Source organism: Neltuma alba, unplaced genomic scaffold (genome assembly GCF_004799145.2).
Source record: "Neltuma alba isolate B1F8T4 unplaced genomic scaffold, ASM479914v2 tig00000866_pilon, whole genome shotgun sequence".
Taxonomy (NCBI): Eukaryota; Viridiplantae; Streptophyta; class Magnoliopsida; order Fabales; family Fabaceae; genus Neltuma; species Neltuma alba.
Genome location: NW_021632228.1, coordinates 54,489 through 81,724, shown reverse-complemented (window position 1 = coordinate 81,724; position 27,236 = coordinate 54,489). Strand labels below are relative to the sequence as shown.

General features: G+C 32.2%; 1 protein-coding gene and 1 pseudogene across 1 annotated transcript; both read right to left on the bottom strand.

Annotated features, from left to right (window-relative positions):
- Positions 1 to 3,712: 3,712 nt before the first annotated feature.
- Positions 3,713 to 5,289, bottom strand: LOC114747205 (U-box domain-containing protein 21-like). Its single transcript, XM_028935500.1, has one exon. It carries the CDS (start codon positions 5,229 to 5,231, stop codon positions 3,909 to 3,911), a length of 1,323 nt encoding a protein of 440 aa, XP_028791333.1. The 5' UTR covers positions 5,232 to 5,289; the 3' UTR covers positions 3,713 to 3,908.
- An 8,285-nt stretch (positions 5,290 to 13,574) lies between these two features.
- LOC114747198 (extra-large guanine nucleotide-binding protein 3-like) lies at positions 13,575 to 22,197 on the bottom strand (annotated as a pseudogene).
- Between the last annotated feature and the right edge of the window lie 5,039 nt (positions 22,198 to 27,236).

Sequence of the window (27,236 nt, the reverse complement as noted above, 5' to 3'; positions counted from 1 at the left end):
ATAAAAAACTTGATATAATAAAAGTATTGTTCGTTTGTTTGTCGGAAAATTTTATACCACACGTATACTCTTAAAATATGGTTAGAGTAAGAGGAATAAATATCAAGTGAACATACACACACACACATATATATTCAAGATTGCAAAAGCTATGCCAACATATTTTAAAAATTCAAATAATTTATGAAGATAAAAAGTTTAAAATGTCTTCAATGAATGAAGACACTAAATGTCCCCCCCCCCCCGGTAAGTTACTGCCTAAACTTCTAAGTACCACGTGATTTTTTTTTAAAATATTACTCTCTGACCAGATTTTAAATTTCATACTATTTCGCTTTCCAACTTGATGAAAAGTTTGTACGTGCGAGCTGTACAATATAAGAAATTCATTAATCAATCTGTTTAATATTTTTACGTAAATTTTTTCAGGGTTGTAAGAAATTCCAAAATTATGAGCATAACATAATAATGTTACCACCCAGGCACACACTAGTTACGAGAGTTTTATGATTATGATCATCATCATCATGTTTATTTGTTTATCTTAAGAATATTTTCCTCGGCAACAAAATTAAAATAGACATTAAAAAAAGAAATATGAACTATGAGTCTTAAAAATGATTGTATAAGTATATCAATCTTTTTTATTTTTTTGAGAGTAGAGGGGAAAATATCGCGCTTGTTTGTTTGTTTTTTTGTTTTCTTGTTTTTAAAACAATTTTATAAAAAAAAATTTATAACAAGTTTTGAAAACAAAAAACAAAAAATTTTGTTTGGATAATTTTAAAAAGAACCCATAAAAAACCACACTTACTAGATGATCATTGTCATTAATAATAATAAGTGGTGGATAGTAGTTAAGAAAAAAAATTTCTCAAAAATTTTCAAAAAAAAAAACATGAAAACAAAAGCAGAAAAAATGCCAAAGCTGTTTTAGTTTTTTTATTTTTAAAAACATGTTACTTTTTTTTTTTAAAAAAAACAATCAACTAAAAACAATTTATCAAACAAAGTCTTTTGTTTTTCTGTTTTTAAAAATTAAAAACCAAACAAGTCCTCATTACTCAAAAGATAATCACAAAAGGATCAGTTTGTGTGAATAGTAAATACGGGTCCTAGCCACCATATGTAGATCTAATTTTTACCAAAGGACTAAAGTATAATTTTCTATTCCCTATTTTCACTCACCCTGCCGCCAGCCGCCAGCCGCCCCGCCATCAACCACCCTTTGCGGTAGCTGTCTGTACTTTTTTAATGGAGGCAGCGGTAAACTATATTAATACTATCTCTAGTTTTAATTATAAGATTTTATTTTTAATCTACAAACGAGATATTACAATTAGAATAGGAGATATTATCTGAAGAGATAATAATTTTCTTATAATATAAATATCTTGTAATCATGTAAGTAAAACCTCTAACCCGGAATGCAAATTTGTCTTCCAAAATATGAACTTCATTTTTCTTCCTATTATTCCAAAAAAATCGTAAAAATTTAAAGGACCAAAATCAGCATGATGTTCCTGGCAAAAAAAAAAAGTAGTACAGTGTTAGTTAAAATCTGTTTCAGCTCCAATACTAAAAAGAAAAATAAATACAGTTGAACACTTGCACGCGTGGGCGGAATCAATAAATAACGGGAATATTTATATAATTAAGAATTTAAGATGGGTAGTGAACAGATGGAAATTTAAAATATAAAAAGAAGGGGAAAAAAAAAGCAGCAAAGCTGGGGAAATTTAAAAGCAAGAGAGAAAGGGAAGTGGGAGGGCACTCCATTTTGAAGTTAGGACATGTGCATTGAATTAGAAACACATGCCCAGAAAAGGACTTCCCTCCCTCTCATCTCACCCACTTTTCCATTTGCCTTTGAGACGCATGTTTTGACTTCAATGCTCTCCCCAACCCAACTTCGCTCCTACCTTCATTTCATTAACTACAATTTTAATTCCAATTGATCCCACCAGCAGGTTAGGTCTAGCAGAATAGGTTAGTTTTTTATGATATGATAAACTAAAGTTTAAATTTTTACTGAGAGAAGTACTCACATTTAGTACTCGACAATATTTTAAATAAATAGAATTGTCTCAAATAGAAAGATATCTATGTTTAAAAAAAAAAATTCATGGATTCCACACATTACTTTGGTCTCTGTTATAAGACACCTCTAACCATTTCATCGATGGAACAGAAAGATTGTTGAGTTGTTAAATTTGTTTGAAAATAATTTTGTTTCTCAAATTTGTCCATGATTAAAATCATGAATTGATCTTAAGAGACCAGAAAGAAAATTTTGCATCAAATTTTAAATAGAGAAGAGACTTTTTTTAAAAAAAAAAATGTAATTAGTAGTAGTGCCTCACTTGATGGCTCATAATAAGGGCTGTTTAATCCTAGTTTACCAAAAAAAAGAAGAAGAAGAAGAAGCCTTGTAATAGGAACTGGAGAGACACCTAATGTAAAATGTTTCAGCGTTGTTTTTGTTTCATGTCAAAGTTATTCCTCAACGGAATGAAGAAACAATTTGGCTTCTTTACAAAATGAGATACATCTCTGTTTCTCTCTATTGTAATTGAGAAAGAGAGTGACAGTTCAGTTTTAAATTTAAATTTAGAATATGAAATGTTTAATTTAATTTGCATATGATTTGTAATTATCGATCTCTGGAAAAAAAAAGAAAAAGAAGAAGCCATATTGATGACACAATACGATAATTGCATGAAAGAGACCGCAATTGGACAATCTAGATCTTGAACACAAGAAGACTAAAAATCCTAATACATGTACAATTTCATGAACCTTCCTTTCCTTTTCCCCCTCTTTATTCATTAATTAACCTTAATTGTTAATACAACGTTTGCAACTGTAAACATGCGTACGTATGATCCAGATCCTCCTCCTAGTTCTTTGTACTTTGATTATTAATAGTTTAATCACAGTAGAAATTGTTCATATGAAACTACAGGATTCACACGCAAAAAGAAATTAAATATAAAAAAGAATTCTTAATCAAGACTTAAGTTCAATATTTTGCCCTGTACAATAGAGTACTTGAATACGCATCACGTGTGCTTAATGCCTATCTACATTATTAGACTTAATCATATTACTCCTCTGGTTCTTAATATAGGACCCAATTGTGAGTTGGTCTTAAATATAAGACCCATTTCTCATATTTATCAATTTTCTCTAAATACCCCTATTGATACTCCCTCAATAATCAAGTAGAAGAGGGAGATTAGAGAAAAGATGATTATGGTATTTTAGGAAAAATGTCATATCTTATAATTAACTAACTTACCTAACTTCCTTAATAATCAATTAGTTAAACTTATATTAAGGACCGGAGGAGTATAATACACGGATTAGATGAGAATGAGAAGACAAAGGAATTGTCAAACAAATGTGAATCCATTATCTTAATCTTTAATTTAAAAATCAGAAACGAAAATTATTAGAAATTAGAAAATAATAGCAAAAGCATAATAAGCATTCTCATTCTCCTAGCTACATTTGCTTTCATACCAAACCCAGTGGAGGGAAGTCCAAAACAATAGAAGGTCACACCAGTTGTTAGTTTTTCTCAAAAGTGGTTAATTGAAATGATTACTTGTGATGCAATTAATTAATTAATTAATTAATCATCCCCCAAACAATTCTTGTGATCCAATTATGTTAATACTAAACAACCAGAGGCCAATAACAAGGAACGTTACAGAAACAAATCATTCTGCTATTACTCTTATCATCTTATTGATATTTACAAAAAGAATCCAATCTTAATTATATCTACCCTGTCAACTTGTGATGTCTTGGCAACAAAATTTTACTAATTACACACAATAAGGCTAATTAAAACCTGTAAATCAAAACACATTTTGAAAAAAGAATGATTTTAACAATCTTAACTAATGTGATCTCTTTAGGTTCTTGAAATCTGAGTCTACACAATCCACGCCTGAGCCATATCGATTCAGGAGTTTGAGAAGCTCAGTTGCTTTCACCTTCGTTTCATCGCCACATCCAATCTGCAAAACTAACAAAAGCTTCTGAAACGCACCGACTTGCAGTGCTTCAATCGGAACGCTTTTTCCTTCTTCTTCTTCTTCTTCTTTCTCTGCTCCATTCTTGCACAGCCTCCATATTGCAGAAACAGAGGAATCTGTAGCCATTGCTGAAACTCTCAGTATCTTCTTCACCAACACAGGGATCGTCAAGGCGTTATTGTAAGCTTTTTCTCTGCCTTCCTCGCAAGAGCAGAGTGAATCGAAAATTGCCAAAGCCTTCTCACAGAGGCTTCTTTCTGAGTCCAGGAGAATGTCCAGTAAAGAAGAGACCAAACCCAGTTGGATGAATCTCTGTTTCATTTTGTTGCTTGAGGAAGAGGATGATGAGACCATATAGAAAACTACAGCTAATGAAGCTTTTGTGATTGTTGGACTCAGTCTTTTTGTAATGAATTCCACCAATAGTTCGTTGACTCCTTCAATTTCTGCCAGAACGTTCAAATGGTCTTCGTTTCCAAAAGAGAGAAGCTCCCTGAGAGCAACAATGGACTTCTCTTTCCCTGCCAGATCTTGATGTTTCAGAAACCACACCATGCAACCTAACGAAGCTTGTGACCCCAACGATTTCTGGGCTTCCATTTGAAGTGGGAACATCCAATTCAGAGCAGACAAAATCTCTTCCAAAACACTCAGATTCTTCTCAATCGAATCATTCGCGAACGCGTCAAAAGCAGAGGCCAGAGCAGCAGTGGCTCCATTCTCAACTATACACTTCTTATTCCTTTCGCTCTCTTCACCCCATTTCTCCATTTTCTGAACCAAGTTGAGACACCCGTACTGATCCAAACGCCTCGCCGACGATTTCACAAGAAGAAGAAGCTCTTCGACTTGGACGGGGGAAATGGGAATTCTGGGAGTAGGGATTCTCTCGACCCCATGTTGTCGATTTTCAACACACCATTCCTGAATCATTATGCGAAGAGTGTGATTGGGAATGAGATCGAAGCTCCTGAGGACCTGGTTGGTAACGGGGCAAGTGAAATTGCCTTCAAGGAACCACCTTTCGATGTTATCACGATCGTAGGTGACGCCGGTGGACAATGTGACAGGATCTTTCATCAAATCGAGGGAAATCGGGCACCGGAAGTGGTTGGGAACGACGACCTCGAGCTGAAGTTTGTCGTTGCGACGGCCGTTCTTTCTTCTTCGCCATCCCAGAACCATTTGCAGAGGCTGATAACAGAAGACAAGACAATCGAGGAAACGAGGCAGGTCAGGTGATTGTTTTGAGGTTTAAAGATGGAGGCTTTTTATGATGGGAGAGAAAGGAAGGAGGGAGGATTTATATATAAGAGGGAGGTGGGAGGGGTGAAAAAAGCAGAGAGTCAGTGCATTCATACAAAGAGGGTTCAAAGATTGGACTCGAAGAAGCGTTCAAATTGACGAGTAAGAGAGTTTTCACGAGGGAGGGGTTTTGAATATTGACCATTCAAGATTTTGGAGAGCTTCAAATCTAAACCGTCAAAAGGAGGGAACCGGTAAAACCAACGCCCCTCTCTCTCTAGTCTTCAGTCTTCGCCCTCATATCGAAACGCTAACTCTAATCAAACTGGTTCCCTCTTTTGTTACGTTGCCATTCAAAACTAATTAATTAATTAGGATTAACCAATCGGGGCTGCGAGGTTGGATTTAGTGAAAAGAATTAGTTCCCACCACATAAGAAATCAAAATTTTAATCTTTGTTATGAGAAGTGCTAACATTTAGTATATGACAATAATACCTCATATAAGATTGCTTTCAATAGAAAAATATATATGCTTAAAAAAATTAATTAGGATTAACATAAATGTAAATTAGAGCATTAGTTAATTAACACTAAATGTGAGTCACTTTCTTAGTAAAAATTTGAACTTTGGTTTGCCTTTCTATAAAAAATTAGCTCTTTTTATTAAACTTAATCACATTGGTATCCTACAAAATTTAGTTATTGTTGCAGATCGTTTGGTCAAAAATATAACGCGGAATACTTTTTTGAGATTACAATCTCAGCCACGTATTACATTGAGTTATAAAAGTTACTGGTCGCAAATAATTAAAAGACAAATAATAATTAGAATTACAAGTGTCATGAAAAAAGAATAATAACAGCAATAAATATATACAAGCGTCATGAAGAAAAGTTTATTTAATAAGGTCAAAATTATAGACCTCCCTAAAATTGTAAGTTGTGGAGAAGTTGTTACATCCTTGAATTGTTATTTTTCCGCCCTTTGGATAATGTGTAAGAGTTGGTGTTATGCGTCTTCTTTTTTCTATTCTTGAGATTTTTTCGTAGCTTTTATTTTATATAGAAGTGATACTACAGTAATATTTGTTTTTGTGTTATATCTATATATAAAATGATGTTTATGTTCTTTTCAATAAATAATAGCCCAAATGTAGTGTAGAGATAAAATGCAAAGTACTACCTACGATCCTTAATATAAGAGTTTATTTAATTTTATTTTGGTCTAAATAAAAGACCCCAATCTATTTTGTCTCTCATATTTTTTTTTTTTCAAAGTAATCATTGTAATAACAGTAGTTCTAATCAGTATACTTGATTAGCAAGGATATTTTAAAAAGGCAATACTTACTTATTGCAAATAACTAATTTAATTAATTTTCTGCATCTACTCAAGTTAGTCAACTAGTTATTATATTAGGAACCGCAAGTAGTACTCATTTTGATTGAGAAAAACAACTCTTGTGAAGAGAGAAAATACACATGTACACCAAGATAAAATACTACCTCCGATCCTAATATAAGATCTTATTTAATTTTTATTTTCGTCTTAAATATAAGACCCCAATTCATTTTGTCTCTCATATTTATAAATTTTTTTTCCAAGATAGTTCTTTTAATAATGGTAGTTCTAACCAATACATTTGATTAGCGAGGATATTTTAGGAAAGACAACACCTATTTATTACAAATAACTAAATTAACTTATTTTCTTAATCTCCTCAAATTAGTCAACTAGTTCTTATAATTAGGACCGAAGGTAGTATTATTAAACGTTAACTTAAAATATTAAATTATGCTTGGTAAAAATATGATTTTTTTGGCCAACGGTAAAAATATAAATTGCATGAACTGAGGATTGAAGGATGCACAAGCGTCGTATGTTAGAAAATAGTTACAAAAATATTTACATATTATCCATCAAAAGGCTCTAATATTCACAATGGAACTTTTAATTTGATAGTGATAAACTGACAATATTTTTTTTTTAATTTAGAAGGATATGCATTAACAATAACAATGAAATTTATAAGAAAAAATAAACTTGTGATTTTTCATTAGTAACAAAATAACATTTTTAAATTATGATTATAATATTATAATTTTGATTCTCGCGGTAATGTGAAAGAAGCAGAGGTGGGGAGTGAAATGGGCGGCTCGGCTTGGCTTTAGGCGTAGGCGCGTGTTGAATCAGCTCACACGCGTTTTCCCGTTTCGACTGGAAGTCTGGAATCACTCTTTTCTTCAATTATATTTTCTGAATAAATAATTCTTTTGCCGCCAAATTGATCATCGTGGAATCTCTGATTTTAATTTCACATTTGGATCATTAAAAGACAAAAATTTGACATCTCACAATAAATAAGTTAGCATGATATGATCTAAAGTTCTTGGAAGAATTAACCACTGATGATATATATGGCTGTATAAATTTTAGGGAAAATTAAGTATAGGTTTTGAGGTAAGAGAATTAAATAATTACTATTACTATTAGTTTTTAAATTTCAGGTAAGAAATTGAATATGTACAAATTATGAGTTCAATTTGTAAATTATAAAATTTTAATTTATAAGCATAAATTGTTAAATTTGACTAATAAATGAAGCCATTAAACTTGTAAGTATGAAAATTTGGCTTTATAAATAATAAATTCTTAGAACCTATTAATATTAAATGAAATTTAGAAGACTTATTTGTTTTTTTTTTTAATCTAAGACTTGTAAATAGTTTTTTTTGTTTAAATTTTATTGGTCTCGCAACAATATTGTTTTGCTTGATTTATACCATTTTGCTATATGCAATAAAATTTGAAAAAATAAAGCAAGATGATGATATTTGAGAGAAAGTGACACACAAATAAGTCCAAAATGTCAATTATAATAGCTGCGCGAGTTTCATTACTTCAGAGATATCATTTCAACTACGTTTTGGAATACTATATGTTTATGACTATAAATAACTTTAATTAAAAATAATAAACAAACTAAAATAAATGAGTTTAAAATAAATTAGATTAAAAGAATTGGAAGCTAATCAATCATTAATTTTAATTTTCTTATATCATACCTTATTTTTAGTATTTTAAAATCAGTTTTGAGTATTGTGGTATACAAATGAGAATAAATCATTTACATGCTTCTAGCCTTCTACTTGGATTTTGGGATCAACATCTATATTGATAATAAATCATTAATTTATTCATATTTATGTGCACACATGTACATACTCTGTATTTCTGTATTATAATAATAATTCATGAAGTTTCATTTTTTTTTTGAGATAGTCAATGAATTTTAAATTAATTTATCTATTGAATATCCCGACCGCCACTCCCCCCCCAAAAAAAGACAAGATTAAATTGGTGTTATGAAATAATGGTTTTTTTAAAACTAAATTAATGATTTTTTTTTAATTTTTGCTTTGCATTACCTATCTGGAATGGAGGGACTTGGCAGGGTAACTTCAATTACGGGTTATTATTTATAATTATTTGTTTGAGAAATCTCGTGTTGAATTTATTTTATTAAATTAATAAATAGTTGTATTCTTGTACGGCGTAAGGAAATTTTAAGGTTCTAGATATTCGTAGAAACAGATTTTTTTAAGAAAAAAAGTTTGAAATAATATAATGCAGCTAAATGAGAAATTGAGTGGTTGGAATCATTGTCACATGATGAAGTCACTTGGCCATGTTCCAGCTTATAAAGCCATGGACATTTGGGAATATTTTCAAAGATTAAATATTTGCCTATTGACGACAATTTTTTAATTACTTAAAAAGTCTTTAAGAGATCTTAAATGTTTTTAAATTCAACATGTTGCTTTCTTTTAAAACATGGACAATTTATTTTATTTGACTTCTTCGTACTTCTTTTCTGAAAACAAAATATATATCTTTGAGAATTTACAAAGAAATTGAATAGATTATAAATGCGGCAATAAATAAAATAGGACTAAAATGATTAACGCGGTATATATTTTAGTTTTCTTGAGAGTTTAAGGAAAAAATAGAGAATAGTTAAATTTCTTATATTATCTTTACAATTAGTTAAATACATATAAAACAAATTTTTAAATACAGATGCATAATTATAATTATATCATACAAGAAGCCTACAAGAAATTCATAATTAATTTGTGCATGTTAGATATTTATATAACTGGGATTCGAAGGATATGAATGAAATATTTGTTTACGTAACATGAATCTATCTTTCAAAAGATATAGACTCAGACCAAAGAAAAAATAAAAGAAGAAGAAAATTTGAAATGTCTTAACATATTTTGGTCAAAAAAATGTCTTAACATATAAACTAGTGATCAGAAACTGTTTGTTATGCGACGTAGAAAATATAAACGCGTAATTAAAATAGACTTTGTAATTCTTTTCCAAAAAGAAAAAAAAACAAAGACTTGTAATTGATTAAAGATTTATAATAATAAATTATAACGCGTAAGCTACTCGAGGAAGGAACTACTGAGGAAGGAAGGAAGGAAGACAAATCATATTATCAAATAAATAAATAAACAAAATTCAACTAATAATAGTATCTCACTATTAATACATAAAACCAAATATGAATGCTAAATGAAGTTATTGTATGTGATATTTTAATTAATAATTTATTTACAAATTTTATTGGTAACAAAGTAAAATAATATTTTGCGATCTATATAGCCGATGATTATTATCATAAGTTGTTGTAATATCTCACTAAAAGAAAACTTATAAAATAGGAATTGATCTTATGATTTGAATTTGGTTATACCATAAAATACGAATTTGAGATCATAAGATTAAGCAAAAAGTAACAAAAATTAGTGAATTTTAATATGAAAAGGATATATTAATTTAATTAACAAACAAACACAAGATTTGTTAAATGAATTTACGGGCTGTAGGGTTTGACCCAAACATAAGCAAGTGTTCATAAGAATGGATCAGAGGTTTTTTTTTTTCCACTCAATTTTTGACATCTTCATATACTTAGTTATAGTTGTGATAAGTCGTAAGCCGTCACAGTCAATTTAAAAAAAATCAATGAAAGATTTTTCTTCTTGCTTGTACGGCAAGGTAGCATGACTTGTTTTGCCCCAGTCTTCTGTTCACCTTTGTTTTTCAAAAAAAAAGGGGGGGGGCTAGAAATCTTCATTTTGAGAATGGATTCAATAACTTGAAAGACAAGATTTTTTTTTTTTTTTGTATGTAAACAAAATAAAAATTTTCATTCAAATGCTGTTTTTCTGTGTTCATGGAACAAGATCTTGGCAACCACTGTTTTGATGATTAAATATTGGGATCCTGTGAAGTTTGAATTTTTGCCTAAAGTACCAATGCTCTGCCTTATATATAAATTTTGGTTCTATGCATATAAATTATAAAGAAAGATAAACTCACAATACTATTACTTTGTATGGTATTTTATTAATTTTGGGACGTTGTTTTGTATTCTAGTGTGGAAGTAGTTGGAACAGAAAACATGCCATGAACACAATAAAAAAATTATCATACAAGTGCGAAAGTAGGAAGAATGTGTATAGCTACTTTAAGTCTGAAAATAATAGAAATTATTTGAAGAAGATAAAAAAAAATAATTAATTAATAGAGTACAACAATGTCATGTAATCTATACTGGCTGTTGTATAAAATTTTAAAGGAGTAGATAGCTAGGAACTGTAAGATGAAAGAATTGAATTAGGGTTATGAAAGTGGTCATGAAGCGGAGTTGAACTGATGGGGTCAATGCAATGAAAGCACTGAATTTGTTCAATCAGTGTCCTTGAATGAAGGAAGCTCCATCAACGGTACTAATTGGTCAATGTCTCTTACATAGATTTTCATTGGATCCTAATGCCTCGTCTTTCCCCTCCTAGCTGCTCAACACGGCCTATTTTCATGCTAAGATGAATCTCTTCCAAGTTCTATAGCTTGACATGTTTTTCCTACTCTGTGTGAAAGATATTTTATGAAATACTAATATTTTATGAAAAATTAATCTTTTTGTCCCTACAATCTTAACTTAGTTATAACTCAATTCTTAAACTTTATTTGATGAGCTCAATACTTAAACTTTAACTCAATTATTATAACTTAATCCCTGAGTATTGACTTAATAAACTCAATCATTATAGTTTAATCCTTTAATTACATTCGTCTTTAATATAAAAACTAGTTTAAGATTCAGTTGGATCTAAATATAATATTACAATCTATCTTGTCTCTCATATTTCTTCATTTGTTTTCAAAGCGGCCCCTGTGGTGATGGCATATGTTAATATTCCATGAGAGAATACTTCTAATACATAATAAGAGTATTTTAGATAAAATAATACATCTTTTATATAAATAAATAAATATTTTTAATATTCGTAAATTAGTTATCTAGTTTTTAAATTAAGGACGGAGGAAGTATAATTTTATTTTTCTCAAATATGGGGACTAAAATTAAAATGATTTATTATAGAGACTGAATTGCAATAAGTCAAAATTTAATAATCAAGTTATAATTAAGTCAAAATCATAGAGATTGAATTGCAATGAATTAAAATTTAAGGATTGAGTTACAATTAATTTAAAAATACAGGTATCAAAATATTTATTTTCTCAAATATTGTTAATGAAGTTAGAACGAGATTAAAAACATGAGAAAAAATAACTTCGATTTGTGGGATCTAATCTCTTCATAATCATTCCGTTTTGTGTAAATTTATCATTTATACGTCTTGCTTTTGAGGAATTACTTCAAAATTCAAAGAGTGGTGGCTTCCCTATGACTGCCAGGTAGGTGATAGTAATATCATAGAGAGTGTAGCTACGATGTTTTCGCTTTTTTTTCTCTTTGAAAGGGTTATTCTTCTTATTAATAGCGTAATGAAACAGGACTTGTATTAAATTATGGCTTAGAGAGGAGCAACCATCTAAAGAGAAGCTGGTCAAAAAAAAAAATCTAAAGAGAAAGGCAAACCAATTTCAAAATGCTAAGAATATTTGGATTGAATTTTTGAAAGTTATTTTAGAATATATGAAATAATTACATAAAAATTTTATATTAACTTGCGTAAGAATATTTTTATTTCAAGAAATTTTGTCAAAGTTGGAGATTTTGAAGCCTGCACAACATGGGCTTTCCAGTGTAGGCGAGTTGGGGTTTAGGGGGATGCTGGGTTACTGACCAAAAGGTTTAGTTTAGTGCTGTATGAAAGAAAAAAAGTATTTTACACAAGTGGCTGCCTCCTCATAAGTCATGACTTGCGTCAATTCCTTAAATAAAACTCCACAATTGATAATTGTTGAGTGTCTTCCATCTTTTACATTAGACTCAAGCTAGCTTGAATTCATCTAATTTTATTGCGTTAAATAATAACCAATGCATACCACATTGACGCCACACATCAATTGCAGAAAATTTGACCTTTACAATAATTATATCTGTATTTTTCTTTGCTTTTGCAGTGCAGGCGAGTTGGGGTTAGTGTGAAGGAACAAAGCTGTTCATGACTCAAATAATATAATTTCGACTGTATAAATATATTTGAATAGAAACTTAATATATATTATGCCACACTCTATTTTTTCTAATGATAAGAGAGAAATTGATTAATACCTCGATATTTCTTTTAAAATTTCTAATGTGTTCCTATCTATCTATATTTACAAGTCATAGTTACAATACCTAAATTGTACACCAGATCCCTTTGTTTAGTTTATAACAAGTCTATCCTTCAGATGAAGATCTATCTCCATCAGTGTTTGCAAAAACCTTTTGTGGGGGGGGAGGGGAATATCCGGTCATCCATTGTGGGCACCAAGTATGACATGCGACAACTTTCACAGTAATACAAGTTCACAGTCGAATCAAAGAAAACCCACAAAAGTTCGAGTGAAAAGATTAAAAGCTTACATTACGTGTCTAACGCTACTTCCGGTCCTAATTATAAAATCCAATTGATTAATTGAGAAGATTAAGGAAAAAGTTAAGTTAGTTATTTGTAATAAATAGTATTATCTTTTTTTAAAATATCCTTACTAATCAACTACATTGGCATATGAAGTATTATCTTTAAAAATATTAAATATAATAGATAAATAGATTAGGGTCTTATATTTAAGACTAAAATAAAAGTCAAACAGGACCTTATATTAAGGACCGGAGGTAGTATTATTTCAGATCTCTCACCAAAAATAACATTCGAAGAGCATTTTGTTAAAACTTCAAAAGGCGAATGTTAGAGGTAAAAAAATTGAAGAGATGGGCATGTAGGAGCTCGCAGACACACACAGTAAGATTAACTGTTGGTTTGTTAAATTCATTTTAGGACCCCCACTGATATTAGTATTATCATAATGGTTACACAGAATCATCGCCTTCATTAGCAAGGAAAACTAACGCCGCTGTACGGAACCAAGGAAAAAATTACAGCTTCCTTGCCCACCAAACCCCCCCCCCCCCAATTTTAAGCCGGAACAATATCACCAACGTATGTGCTGTACAGACAACAAATCAACCCCAAACCAAAACCCTCCCCAGCAGATCATCTTATTGATGATGGGGAAAAACAATCATTCTGAACCACCCCATCTCAGGAAGATCCTTGAAGATCAAACCAAAACATATATTTGACATAGCCCAGTCAAAATGACCTCCCTTACCCTTACCAAAATGCAATGCTCTTGTCAAATCCTCCGGAGCTGTGAGATTCTCTGCCATAATTTGATCTTTCAGATCGTTTGTCTATAAGAGCTAACTACCTAGCAAACTCATTCTTGTCTCATGAGCGGAGATGAACTCACTTCCGTACTGAAAAATGATTCGTCCGCATTGATTTCGAATATGTCGTCATCCTTCTGTTCATTCCATTTGACGACCTCTCTTACATATTTGAGGGCTTCATCACTGAGGCATGCTCCCAAGCTCGCGTATGCCACACGAACAAATTCTGGCCAGTTATGGCTGAATATAGCTCCTTGAATCTCACCGCCACGTAGTAGTAAAATGCTTGGTGTGCCAGGGCATGATTATTGTGATGGGGTCTTACAGGACAGAAGTCTTGAAACCACTCACATGTTGATAAAGGAACTTGTTTATCTTTTCCTCTAAGACATCATACTTATTGAGCAGAAGCACGAAAGGGGTATCTTTAAAACAAGGATTCCTCACCAGACTCTCGAAAAGATCTCGGCTTGCCAGCATTTTGTTGCAAAGATGGCCAGAACTGTGGTCCACATTTGGTCATAATCACTCAGTGCAACACAGAATATCACTGCCCGCACATCTTCGAACATATCCAGCCATTTGCAACCATCTCGTAGGCCCTTTGAAGGAACTCGAATCAGTTGATACCTGAGCCGAAGAATAATATGAGACATCACAAAATGAGTTCTCAAAAGCTCTAGCTTAATAAATGAAAAGGCTTGTGCACTATGCAGGGATGGAAGATGGAGAAAACAATTTTAACCTGGTGAAGGGAGGACAATTTAAGTTTTCACTGTATGTTCAGACATGGACTTCTATCATCAAAAGAGAATTCCATGAAGGCAAGGCCGTTGCTTGAGTGACTCCTTCAGCATATAATATATCCCTATCAGAAGGTTCATACTCATTCCGATATTTCTATTGCCTGCGCAGGATCAACGTCATATATGATTTTTTTTAATATATAATAAAGGCTAGCAAAGAGCTTGAGAAAAATGTCAATTACAAGACGAAAAACAAACAGGAAAATATTACATGAGACCGCATATGTCATCAAGATCCCAATACATTCATTTGGGATACCAGTCAAAAGGTAACTTCAGACACGATTAGTCATACAGATAGTACCCGCCTGGGTTTACTTACAAGGCACTTTTAACTAACTCAACTCATCAAGAAAAATTATTTATGTTCCTTGGTGTCCCAAAAAATTGCATTATTTCCAAATTTACCTTTCATTAGTTATAATTGGCCTTCTTAATGTCTAATCTCAATCATTAACAATTAAGGGTATTTTAAGTTGAACAATATTAAATACTCTTCGTTATCCGCGAAATATCTCATATGGGGAATCATAGATATCTCTAAATAGTGCCTTATAAACTAAAATGTAAGCATGTTTTAAAAAATTAACTAGATTCAATGCATGTCATGAGATATATTGGTCAACAAATGCAAATAAGACCAGAAGAGACAGATTATATTGGGGGTAAATCTCACTCAACTCCAATCAAACGAAGTTAATAACATAATTATCTGATTTTAAAAAAGAAGGTCAACTTTCATGTTGTCAGGCCAAAATTTGGATTTACCAGATTTAGGATTTATCAAGATTATGAATTTAACATTTACAAAGCCTTACGGCATGCTTTTAAAGATAATATAGTTCTCAAACTTGAGTCCATAAAGTTAGTATACGCCACAAAAATTATGATATGTACCAGTGGTATGTTTATTAGACATGCACCATCATGTCTTACAAAAATTGTCAAATGACAAACAGTAAATATTTAATGAGTCTGATATTAACGTACCCATGCATTTAATACATAAAAAAGCACTCGTACCATTGGAAGCAAGACTACAACTTCAGAGACAATGTTTCCCATGTTCGAATGTAATGAGAATACACTAGGTTAGGTGTGGACATGACAAAAGCTGTGTTACGTGACTCAATTTAACATCTATTATTTGATAGCAAAGCCTGCTTTAAAAGCTCAAGTTAAAGCTTATTGAGAGCGTAGCAATATAGTTTATTTGTATATAATATTACGCACTTAAAAACTGCCCAATTGCATTGCCTCCTTGTAAGCAATCACCTCATCACCTTATTATATGCTAAACAAATGAACAACCCATCAGACAGGTGATTCTAATTGGCCAATCACCATGAGCCTATAGGAATTGAAAAACTCTTTCGTTACTTCTGGAATGCTGCAATATAACCCATCAGCCCTTGAAGTTCTTTACCATGAAACCTAAAATCTCAGAACTACATTCTCAATTTACTTACATCCGTTTTTCATATCAGCTGTCATCCACTTCTTAAAAAAATAAATGAGATGAAACAATAATTCAGAAAAACTCTGAACTAGTTGCATGGCATTAATCATTTAATCCAGAAAGGAAAAAAGTTAAAATTAAAAAGAGAACATTTTAGTGTGATGATAATTTATTACTACTTTCCTAATATGTTAACTTTGGAAAGTGACGTCAATTTATTTGGTATCTTCGTTAATAAAATAGAAAAAAAATGAGAGAGCAACAATCTGTTGGTAGAAAGAGAGAACAATAATTAATGAATGCATTAGAACAAGATAGATAACGATTTATTGAAGGCATACCCGATCCAAGAAATACTTAGCTACATCAGGAAGGTTATGCAATTCCTCTCTTCTCTTGTATGTCTCCTGAATTGCAGAGTCTCTCCAGACCTCATCTACCATAGGAGCATATTCACGTGTAGCAGCAGGGAAGAAAGCTTCCAAATCCCCAGTTGCCATGATATCCAACAACCAGTCAGAGAAATGCTTAAATCTCGGGTTGATTGAGTAAATGCACCTCTTATTTTCAACAGCTACTGTCTCTGCTGAAGTAATAACACTAAACCACCATAAGGTTTGCTCATAATTTTATCACGAACATTAAGAAAAGATGTTTTGACTTATCCACAAAATTCAAAAGAAATCAAGGAAGTACCAGAAGCATTAAAGATTGTCAATTAGAACCCACGTGGCTTAAAAAGCCAAATGGCCCATGAGCACTGATACATCATAACATGATTGTTTTTCCTTGTTGCAAATAATTCACAACGGACAAGTCGTCTTGTTAAGAGAACAAATAAATTCTGGGCTAAACAAATGAAGAAATTTAATGGTCTTATATACAACAACACTGACAGAGAAAAAAGTTCTATTCCAAAATTAACATTTTTCACCAACATAAAGAGCCAAATAGAAAACCTCTATGCCCTCTTTTTCCCCCCACCATAATCAATAAGTGTTCTTTAATTATTCCAATTTGAAAATAATCTAAGACAAATCATACATGGACAAATCAATTAGGGCATAATAAATGATGAACTGCAAAAGATAACAATCTTCAATCAAATGATACTAATGAAGCTTCAACAAGGTAAGCCTAACATACAAATGATGTATATATAAAAATCTTGTATCAAGTGATACTAATGATGCTTCAACAAGGTAAGCCTAACATGCTTTCTTAAGCATATACCTGACTATCAGAATTGCTGCCTGTTTTAGTCAAATGAACTGCTAACTCATGCTCAACTACAGAAATTGAGCAATTGATCATTGATGAATATATTTGACAGTGGTAACTGAAACTTGTTAGAGACTATAATACAAAATTTTGTGAACATTCACTTGATGATTTAAACATTTTTGGGTATATCAGATGTTTGCTACTCCTGACTAATCTTGATTTGAGGATTGTTAGGTTCAACTAAAGAGTGTCTCTTCCAACGTAATTTTTTTCATTCACAAGATTCAAACCCTTAATCTTGCTTAAGGGGTATCAAATCCGTTTTACTCGATCCAACCAACTAGTTGTTGACAGTGTTAGGGCCTCAATTCCCAAGAATTTAATGTTCAGTTATTGCCAACCTCTTTCTCTTGTGAATCATTTTAAAGAATATACCTCAACATGCCTCCATTTATAAACATAAGATTTTGCATTGAATTAGCCCCCGATCGAACATTATACAAAAAATCAATTCATAGGGAGTAACTTTTCTAGCCTCAGGTCAAGCTTAGTCAAGAGCCCATAACAGAGAACTAAGGAGGTCGAAAGTTAGCAACATAAGACATTATGATTGTAGCTACTAACTGCAGACGTATCTGCGTAATTAACCCAGTCATCCAAGGAAGTTCACTCTATATCATGTACTCTCTCACTCTTCACCATTTAAAACAGTCATGCCCAATTCTATACTGAAATGTCTTCCTACAATCCCACCAAATGTATTATGATATGAATTTTTTTTCTTGAAGTCCAGGGTGCACTATCTTTTTACATGCAAATAAATACACAGAAAATATTGTTTTACAGATAGCTTTGCTTCCATTGCGCATCAAATCTAGTACGGTTTACTTTAATCCAGATCTGCAACAAACTTGACTCAGCACAGTAAAAGTTTTTAATTTCTTTTCCCTGTGTTTTTCAATGGGCGTAACAGAAGACCAGCTATTAACATATTTGAGGTAACTGAATCAACAGACCGGGGAATAAGCTGTTCTGACATGTGAGTGCTTCCATAAATACTTGTTTTTTCTTGTCAAGACAAAGTTATGCATAAGACAAGAAGAACCAAGGAAAACAGCATCCATCAAAATATAGTAGTTTTATTAGAGCGAAGTAGCAGATGAACAGAGGGAAGGAAGGCAAGAAGAATAAAATACAACCTGGCCCAGAACCCTCAACATCTAAAGTAGATTCTTTTTCTGCCAAAGCCTCCTCTTCGAATTGTTCTTGTCCTTCAAGCAGAATGCTGAGATACTTGTACATATTACTTTGTATCATGTGCTTGATGTTTTGCAGCTCTTCTTGACCAAAGCCACTGCCATATAAAAACTTGGCCTGTGCCATGGATCGGAGAAATATTCTCATAATAAGATCATAGAAAAATTAAAACGAGACAACATTATATGATTACACTAGCAAAGAAATAAAGAACATATATCAAAAGGCCAAAGGGAACTCATTGCAAGACACAAAAAATGAACTCGTGATGGTGCAAGCATGTCTGGAATGTTGTTTGAAATTGTTTGCAACTTTCGGCAGCCTGTTTTCATCTAATTTGTGAGTCATAATTCTATGCAAACATCAATCCTTTCAAATTTCTGCAAGCATCACGTATGTACAAATTCAGACACAAATCTATCTATAAATCCATTGGGACATCAGTACATGATTCATGCACACATATCATGCGTACAAAACCAAATCACTGACACACACACACATATGCACGTGCATATATTTTGTTGAGAAACATATGTACAGAAATGTTCAAGAGTTGATAATAAAGCAATACAAATATCATAATCCTTAAAAACATTATGAATCTAACATATTATTGTCAACCACTGCTAAATATAATTGCTACTAAAGGCCTACGTTCAAAGGGCCAATAAAAAATGCGAGAAAAGCCTAGACCAACAGAATAAAGTTAATACAAAAGGACGCACCAGGATGCAAGCAAGAATACAACACAAAAAAGCCAAAAACAGCCAGACATGCCTGCTTAAAGAGAGTGGATGTTCCTGATCCTTCCATGCCAAACAACAAAAGTTTCTGGACTCTTCCTTGATCCAAATACTCAGGCACAGACCTTGTTGAATAGTTAGTTGGATTCTCATTCAACCCATGAAAATTATTTGGCGGTACCGGCAATGAGAATAATGAAGAAAGGAAACGAGTAGATGCCTGCCTACCATAAAAGAAGCCACTACCATAAGACCAATACCTAAGATTACAATTAAACAAAAGAACAGGTGATTATCATATTCAGATAAGAAAGAACCTTTCCCCAGATGTTCCCCTTAATATTATTTTGACCTTCTTCCTCATAAGAACCATCATCATAAACCCAGAAATGAGTGTCTCGAGGACACTGTACATTTGCCATCTGAAATGATAGCCAGATCAGGTACAAACAAATAGATAATAATAAAATTAATAATTTACCAACCCACTTACTGAAAAAAGAAAAGAAAAGAAAGAGAGCTAATTATAGTTAGATGAGCAAATATGCCACATCTCAGAGCTTGAATGGTATCAAATCTGAACAATATGATATCCTGACAAAAAAGGCCAGACAATATTTCAAGGCTTTGTGTTTAATACCTCATCTATTTGCACACATATTATCAGTGTAAAAGTTCTTATCGTGTTTCTTTCAAGACAGACTTTCTGTGATATTGCAATGCAACCAAACACTATATTTTTGAAAGAAAAAGAGTATTGAAGCTAGATACAAAAAGGAAAGGAAAGGAAACAAACATTTAAAATAGAAGAGCACTAAATAACTGTCAACTACCTACTGCGAAGAGTAGAGACCTTAGATACATGTTCTGTAGAAATGTCAACAATCCAAATTTTGATTTGATACAGATAAATACACATCATCATTTTGAATGAAGATGCATTTACTCGCAAATGTAGCATCTTATTTAATATCTTCTCATCAAATTCTGACAATGTACAGCCTATAAGTGGTGGTAAAAAGCACTATTGGAGGCTTAAGCTCTTAGGAAGCTTGGGTTTTTGTTCATTTGCATGATGCCGTAGATCATATCTGAACACCAATAAATAACACATACACTAACAAGTTACTAAATTCAGTATCATACTGTATGTTGTATTTATGCGTTTTACTGTATGTTTAGAGCTGAGTACAAGCAGATGCATGGAGAAACACAATTTACCTTCAACATCCTAAGCTCAATTTTTGTTATTTCACGACCATTCATAAAAACTCCAGTATTTCCGTTGCTAGCATCCATCTGGAGCTTACCTCCAATATTTAGCTTTGAACTTATTATCTTATCCGGCTTCTCTCCCTCCTGAAATTCATTACTTTCAAGTAAATACAAAAACGAAAACAACAAAAACAAACTTCTATATGACCAGAAAAAAACAAAAGATACTTCCAAAGAAATGCTTGTATCTTCAAACCGAAAATTTCACCTTCCCCCAAAGTCCGGAATCCTTATCATACCAATACCTCCCAGGCTTTAGCTTATGAGGAGGCATCGGACAACCCAAAATCTCCGCCAATTCTTCTTGCCTCAACTGCCTTCCATTAACGATAAGCTGCTCAGGTCGAAGTTGATTGGCCGCGCATTCCCTTTCCGCCTTCATTATCTGCTTAATCTCCAATGGACTACAAACTCTCGACAACATCCTCGAGCACTTACCCAAACTCGACCTCTTTGACTCGTCTATAGGCTGCCCAATGCAGCTCACGCACTTACGACCCTCTGGCATCGACCCCATTGCCTTAAGCACACAATTACTACAATACCTTTTATCACACACCAAACACGCTTCCTTTTCCTTCAGCCGATTCCCTTTTCCACATCTGCTGCAAATCCATTTCTTTTTCGGCCCGACCTGCGAATTTCGAGCCGCAACCGGGGATCCCACTGGCTCCGTAGCCACGGAACGTGGCGACGAACACCCATCATCCTCTTCGTTCTCCGAATCCTTGGGCGTGTTAAATGTCACAATAGTAGGGCGCTTCACTTCAATCAGCCCATCAGCTTGAGGAGCTGAATTCGGAGCTCGTGGAGACGACACAGAACTAACCGCATCCTCGGTAATTCCACCTCCGGAATCCGAATTATCCTCACCCTCACCGTTCCGCAAATCCAATTGTGTTCCCGAAACCGAAGATGACCTTTGACTATCCACCGGACTACGCGACTCTTTACTAGAAGTACCGTTCCTGAAGCGACTAAACCTGGAGAACCGGGGATTTATCGGCATGGCCACCGGAATCGAAGTGCTGTCGGAAACCGAAGCCACAGAATCAGCACGAGACGGAGCCGACGCAATATCCAACGGATCAACCCTGGGAACCTCATAAGGAACAGGAGGGCCCTCGTATTCCACCGCAATTGAATAATCGAGATGCTCTTCGTCAGGTAGGGGTGCACCAGCTGGTAGCATCCTCCGGAGGACCTCCTCCCAAGTTTTGTCTTCTTCTGCGGAGGCTGCTTCTGACGCCATTTGGCTCTGCAGAAGAAGCCGAAGAGGATTGTCTCTGTTGTTTGGCTGGTGGGAAAGCTCGAGAAAACGGGAAAGAAAATAACCAGAAGAAAAAGAGAAGAAAATTCAAAAAGAGCGAGCACGAGTGAGTATCAAATTGAAAGGTCTCATCTCAGAGAAGGCGAGCGAGAGGCTGCCTGGGCGTGTTGTGAGTTGTCAGCCGCAGTCGAGAGAGTTGGCAGAGAGTAAACGGAGTAACTAACGGCAGCCGTCGCCAAGGCCGGACGATTCCGTTACATTTGACGTCATCATGACACCTCCACCCAATTCAAGTTCTGGATTATCAATTATTATTCAAGCACTTTCTTTAACATATTTCCAAAATGTGCGTAACTTTTGCGTGCCTATTCGTAAATATCACTTCGTTAAACACTCGTTTGGGAAATATGGCAAATTTTACCATACTTTAAAGCCCTCTTCCATCGAAAAAGATCATGTTTGACAAAATTATTTAATTAATTAATGCTTGTTTTTATTAGTACTACTGTATTTATACGCGGATCATAAAAGATTATGTTTTGTCCTTAAATTACTTAAAATGGCATATGTTTGTCTTCATTTTTCTCAGCTGACGGCTGGCTTACCCTCCTTTTCTCTCTTTTTCTATTACTACTAAATTTACCTTCGACGTTTAACTTTAGTTTCAGTAATACTCCTCCGGTCCTTAATATAGAACCTAATTATTGAGTTGGTTTTGGTCCTAAATATAAGACTCATTTTTCATATTTATTAATTTTTTCTAAATTACCCTTATGAATACTTCCTCAACTATAATCAAGTGGAAGAAGGAGATGAAGTATTAAGAAAGATGACTATGGTGTTTTAGGAAAAACACATCACATTTCTCATAATTAACTAACTTACCTAACTTCCTTAATCTAATCAAATTAGTTAAATGGGTCTTATATTAGGGATCGGAAGAGTATCAAGTTATTGGTACTGTTTTGGTACCATGCAAATGGAGGGAATAAAAGGAAAAGGAAATTTTAAATAAGTTCTATTTAAAAAATTGAAAAAGTGGACTTTTGAAATTTTAATAAAGAGAAAAAGTAATATAAAAGAATAATAAAAATTAATTAAAAACTTTTGATCCTATTTTTTTAATTTTTTAAATTGAGCTTATTAAATTTTTTCCTTTTCTCCCTTCCTCTCGATTTTCTCTCATACTGTATGGATCCTAAAACTCTTCGCAACCATTATTGATCAAAATGTTAGAGAATTGGCCCAGTCATCCACTACCCCGTGTTGCATTTAAAAAATTACTTAAGTCAAATTTTTTATATATATTTATAATTAAATAGTATAAAATGTTAATATTTTAAAAAATAAAACACATTGAAAAACTTGACATAATAAATACAAAAAAACTTGGTATAAGTATTGTCCATTTCATTTCCTATACCAAATTTAAGTCCCAATAGTATGCCACAGATAAAGATCTTGTGTTAAAATTTAAAACATGTTGGTATTTTATTTTCTAAAAATGGCTTATATCCAATTTATTAATCAGATTTAATTAAAGTAACTTTTTTAAATTAATTTTCGGCAATAATATTGGAAACTTCAGTTTTACTTATATAAGATAGTCACTTCACAATCCAAATTAAGTTTCAACCCCTTATATGTATAAAAATAATTCAACAACAAACAGCTATTTTTTTTTTTTTTAAATCTTCATAAGAAAGCTCCTTTAGAAAATTAATGGGGTTTATTGACTTTTCAAACCTGACCCCACCTTTAAAGGTTGGATGCCTTTTATTGAACGGAAAACAAAGATTAGAGTCCTTTTTTCGTCAATCCCTAATGGAAAAGAATTAAAGAGAGTTGTTATTCCAAAGCTATCGTGCGGAGATATGGTGTCCTTTTTGTAATATCATCTTACAACTATTTCCCACCTGCTTTTAGTAGATTTAAAACTCACTTTGCATATATAACTAGGGTAATTAAAATTATTTGAAAAAGAAATAACAAAAAAAGACTTATTTATTTTGGCAAATGAATGACAAATTTATAAGAAGTCTACAGTGGCAACAGAATTTTTTGTTATGATAATAAGGAAAGTTAAAAAATTTTAATTGTGATTTTAATAAGACCGGGTTAAATCATGGTTTAACTAAATTAGGGATCACATTTTACATTAGCAATGTAATTGTACTATATAGCTACTCCTCTGGTCCTTAATATAGGATCTAATTCTTGAGTTGGTTTTGGTCCTAAATATAAGACCCATTTCTCATATTTATTAATTTTCTCTAAATTACCCCTATGGATACTCCCTCAACCATAATCAAATAGAAGAAGGATAGGAGGTATTAAAAAAGATGATTATGGTGTTTTAGGAAAAATGTGTCACTTTTCTTATAATTAACTAATTTACCTAACTTTCTTAATCTAATCAAATTAGTTAAATGGGTCTTATATTAAGGACCGGAGGAGTATTAATTACTTACTACCTCCAGTTCTAATTATAAGAGCCAGTTGACTAATTTGAGGAGACTAAGAAAGCAAGTTGAGTTAGTTATTTATCCTAAATTAGTATTATCTTTCCTAAAATGTCCTTACTAATCAAGTGTATTAATTAGAACTATCATTGTTAGAAGGGCTACTTTGAAAAAAATGTATAAATATAAGAGACAAAATGGATTGGGTTCTTATATTTATTACTAAAATAAAAGTCAAACATGGTCTTATATTAAGAATAGGAGATAGTATTTGGTTTGATGTAGTTTAAATAATCTTTCAATGCCATTGACATTCTCTAGTTATGACACATATTTTTTCACAAATGGTTCGTCCTGTAATTTATTTTTATTTAAAATGTTGGCCATTTAAATATGGAATTGTTTTTATATTTGTATCATGAAAGTAGAAATCATAATATTAACTTTTTAGGAAACATCCGTCGTATAAAAGTTTAATTGCATTGATAGAAGGTAGGGTATAAATTTTGAAGTGAAAAATGAAAAAAAAAAAGAGCTAGGAATATCTTAGTCGATTTTTTTTTATAAAAAAGGTAATACTACATAAATAGATTTGGAAAGGATATATATGTCTTGCGCACACTTTTTTCATAGGTAGACTTCCAAAAAAAATGAAGTTGTGGTTGTGTCACGATCGTAGTTGATGTGTGTAGATGCCAGCTTGTGATGAAAAAGGGATTAGGTGATCTTTTTCTTCGCTTCTACTATTGTTTATTAATGTTTTTTCAAATGAGTTTTTGTGCTTTTTTTTTTCCTTAATTACTCTCATCATTTTTGTAAGTAGGTCGGTTTTAGTTACCAGATCTTACTTAGTATTCTATCCTATCCCAAATATAGAAATTATTAATTAACTGGTTCGTATAAATCAAATAGGGAAAACCATATTGAAGGTACCTATACTTTCTCTCAATTTTTAATTTGGTACCTATGTGTTTTTTTCCCTTTAATTAAACATTTAATTTTATCTTTTTAGCAACATTAGTTCTTATAACTTTGTTCTATTGATATTTTAGTCTCTACATAAGGATTAATGATGTTAATAGAGGAAAAATAAAGATTTAGTTAAGAACAAAAAACACATAGGTACCAAATTGAAAATTGAAAAAAAGTATAAGTACCTCCAATATGGTTTTCCCAATCAAATATATTAAATAAGTGAGTTATTTTTTTAAAAAAATATGTGTTAATTTTTTTAAATACCCCTCTTTTTAATAAGTCAAAATTAAGCAGTGTCAACATACTTTGCACATAATGCATGAATCTAACTGTAGTGAATGCTCGAAACAGAATAATAAATACCGGACGCAAATGAGATTAACCTCTTACATTTATAATTAAAATATTTTTTGCCAACTTATACCCAAAATAAATATCTCTATGCTAACTTTTATATTTAAAATTGGAGTATTTAATTATCAAGTTGCTATTATCTTTGTTGTAATTTGTTCCCAAATGTAAATAATTTGCTTTAGCCCTTAGGGGTCAGATTTCAAAACTGGAGTTGACGTTTGCAAAAGTCAACGGATAAGGAAGTTGGTTGTAATTAATTTATATTATTATATATGAGGCCGAGGTAGTATATTGTAAACGTAACAGACCAAAAATTATTAATTCATATTACACCAAAAAAATTATTAGTTCATAATATAGTGGCATTGTAACCAAAAGGAAAAAAAAATCACAAAATTTTTAATTTGATCCTTTAATTTAAGAATAAATAATATATTGAGGCCAACAAAACAAGTATGTATGGATTAATACTACCAAGTAAATAGATAACGTCAAATTATTAATCCTGTGATGAAAACAAAACTATCTGCCAAAAATAAATAAATATAAACAAGCTCTAAAAAATTCATATTTACAAATCAAATTTGCATATTAGCAAATAAAACTCACATATTTACGTGTTAAATAAAAAAAACTCTAAATCCAAATGAAATAATATTAAAATTCTTCCCCTTCTTCCTCCCCTGAAACAGACGGAACCTAAAAGAAACTAGAAACCGAACATAGTTGAAGGTCAAAGCTAGGGGTAAAGTGTTTGGGAAAGTGGAACCTAGTGAGATCAAAAGTGAGAGCGATCAAAGATCATGGTTCCACTGTAGTATAATAATGGCCGTCAAGTCATCGTATGTATCAATCATCAAAAGATTTCATATGTCCTATCTGAATTCATAATGTAAGTAACTTTGATTAATTTATTACAATCAAGAAATAGTACTTAATTCATTAAATTTATCGCTAATTAATTTTTTTTTAACTTTACCATATTAAACTAGGTTGTGAATAAAAATATAATAAATCACATTCATAATCACAAAACAAGTCAACCTGCCAAGCTCTCTTTCTATTAAGAAGACTTAAAACTTGCTTAAAATGACAATAGAAGTTTTTAAATTTAAATCGTAATTTACAAAATAAAAAATAAATATGTGATGAGAGTTCGTAAACATATTTACAAGCACTTTTTGTAAATAACTCCAATCAAACTCTTAATTTGACGAGACTTCCTTTAATATCGTATAGCTTTAATTATTTTTAATTAGTCAATGTGGGATTCTCTGAGATCTAATAACCATAACCAAGTGAAGCCATGCTAATTAATTGGACTTACTTTCTTGCACTCCCAAGATTGAAAACGTGCGTAACGTCAGTAACTGTGTGTACAATTGTTTAAAAACGGAGGACGGT

What these genes read in the sequence shown, in the direction of transcription:
- LOC114747205 (XM_028935500.1), bottom strand. Translation starts at nt 5,231, where the DNA reads ATGGTTCTGGGATGGCGAAGAAGAAAGAACGGCCGTCGCAACGACAAA.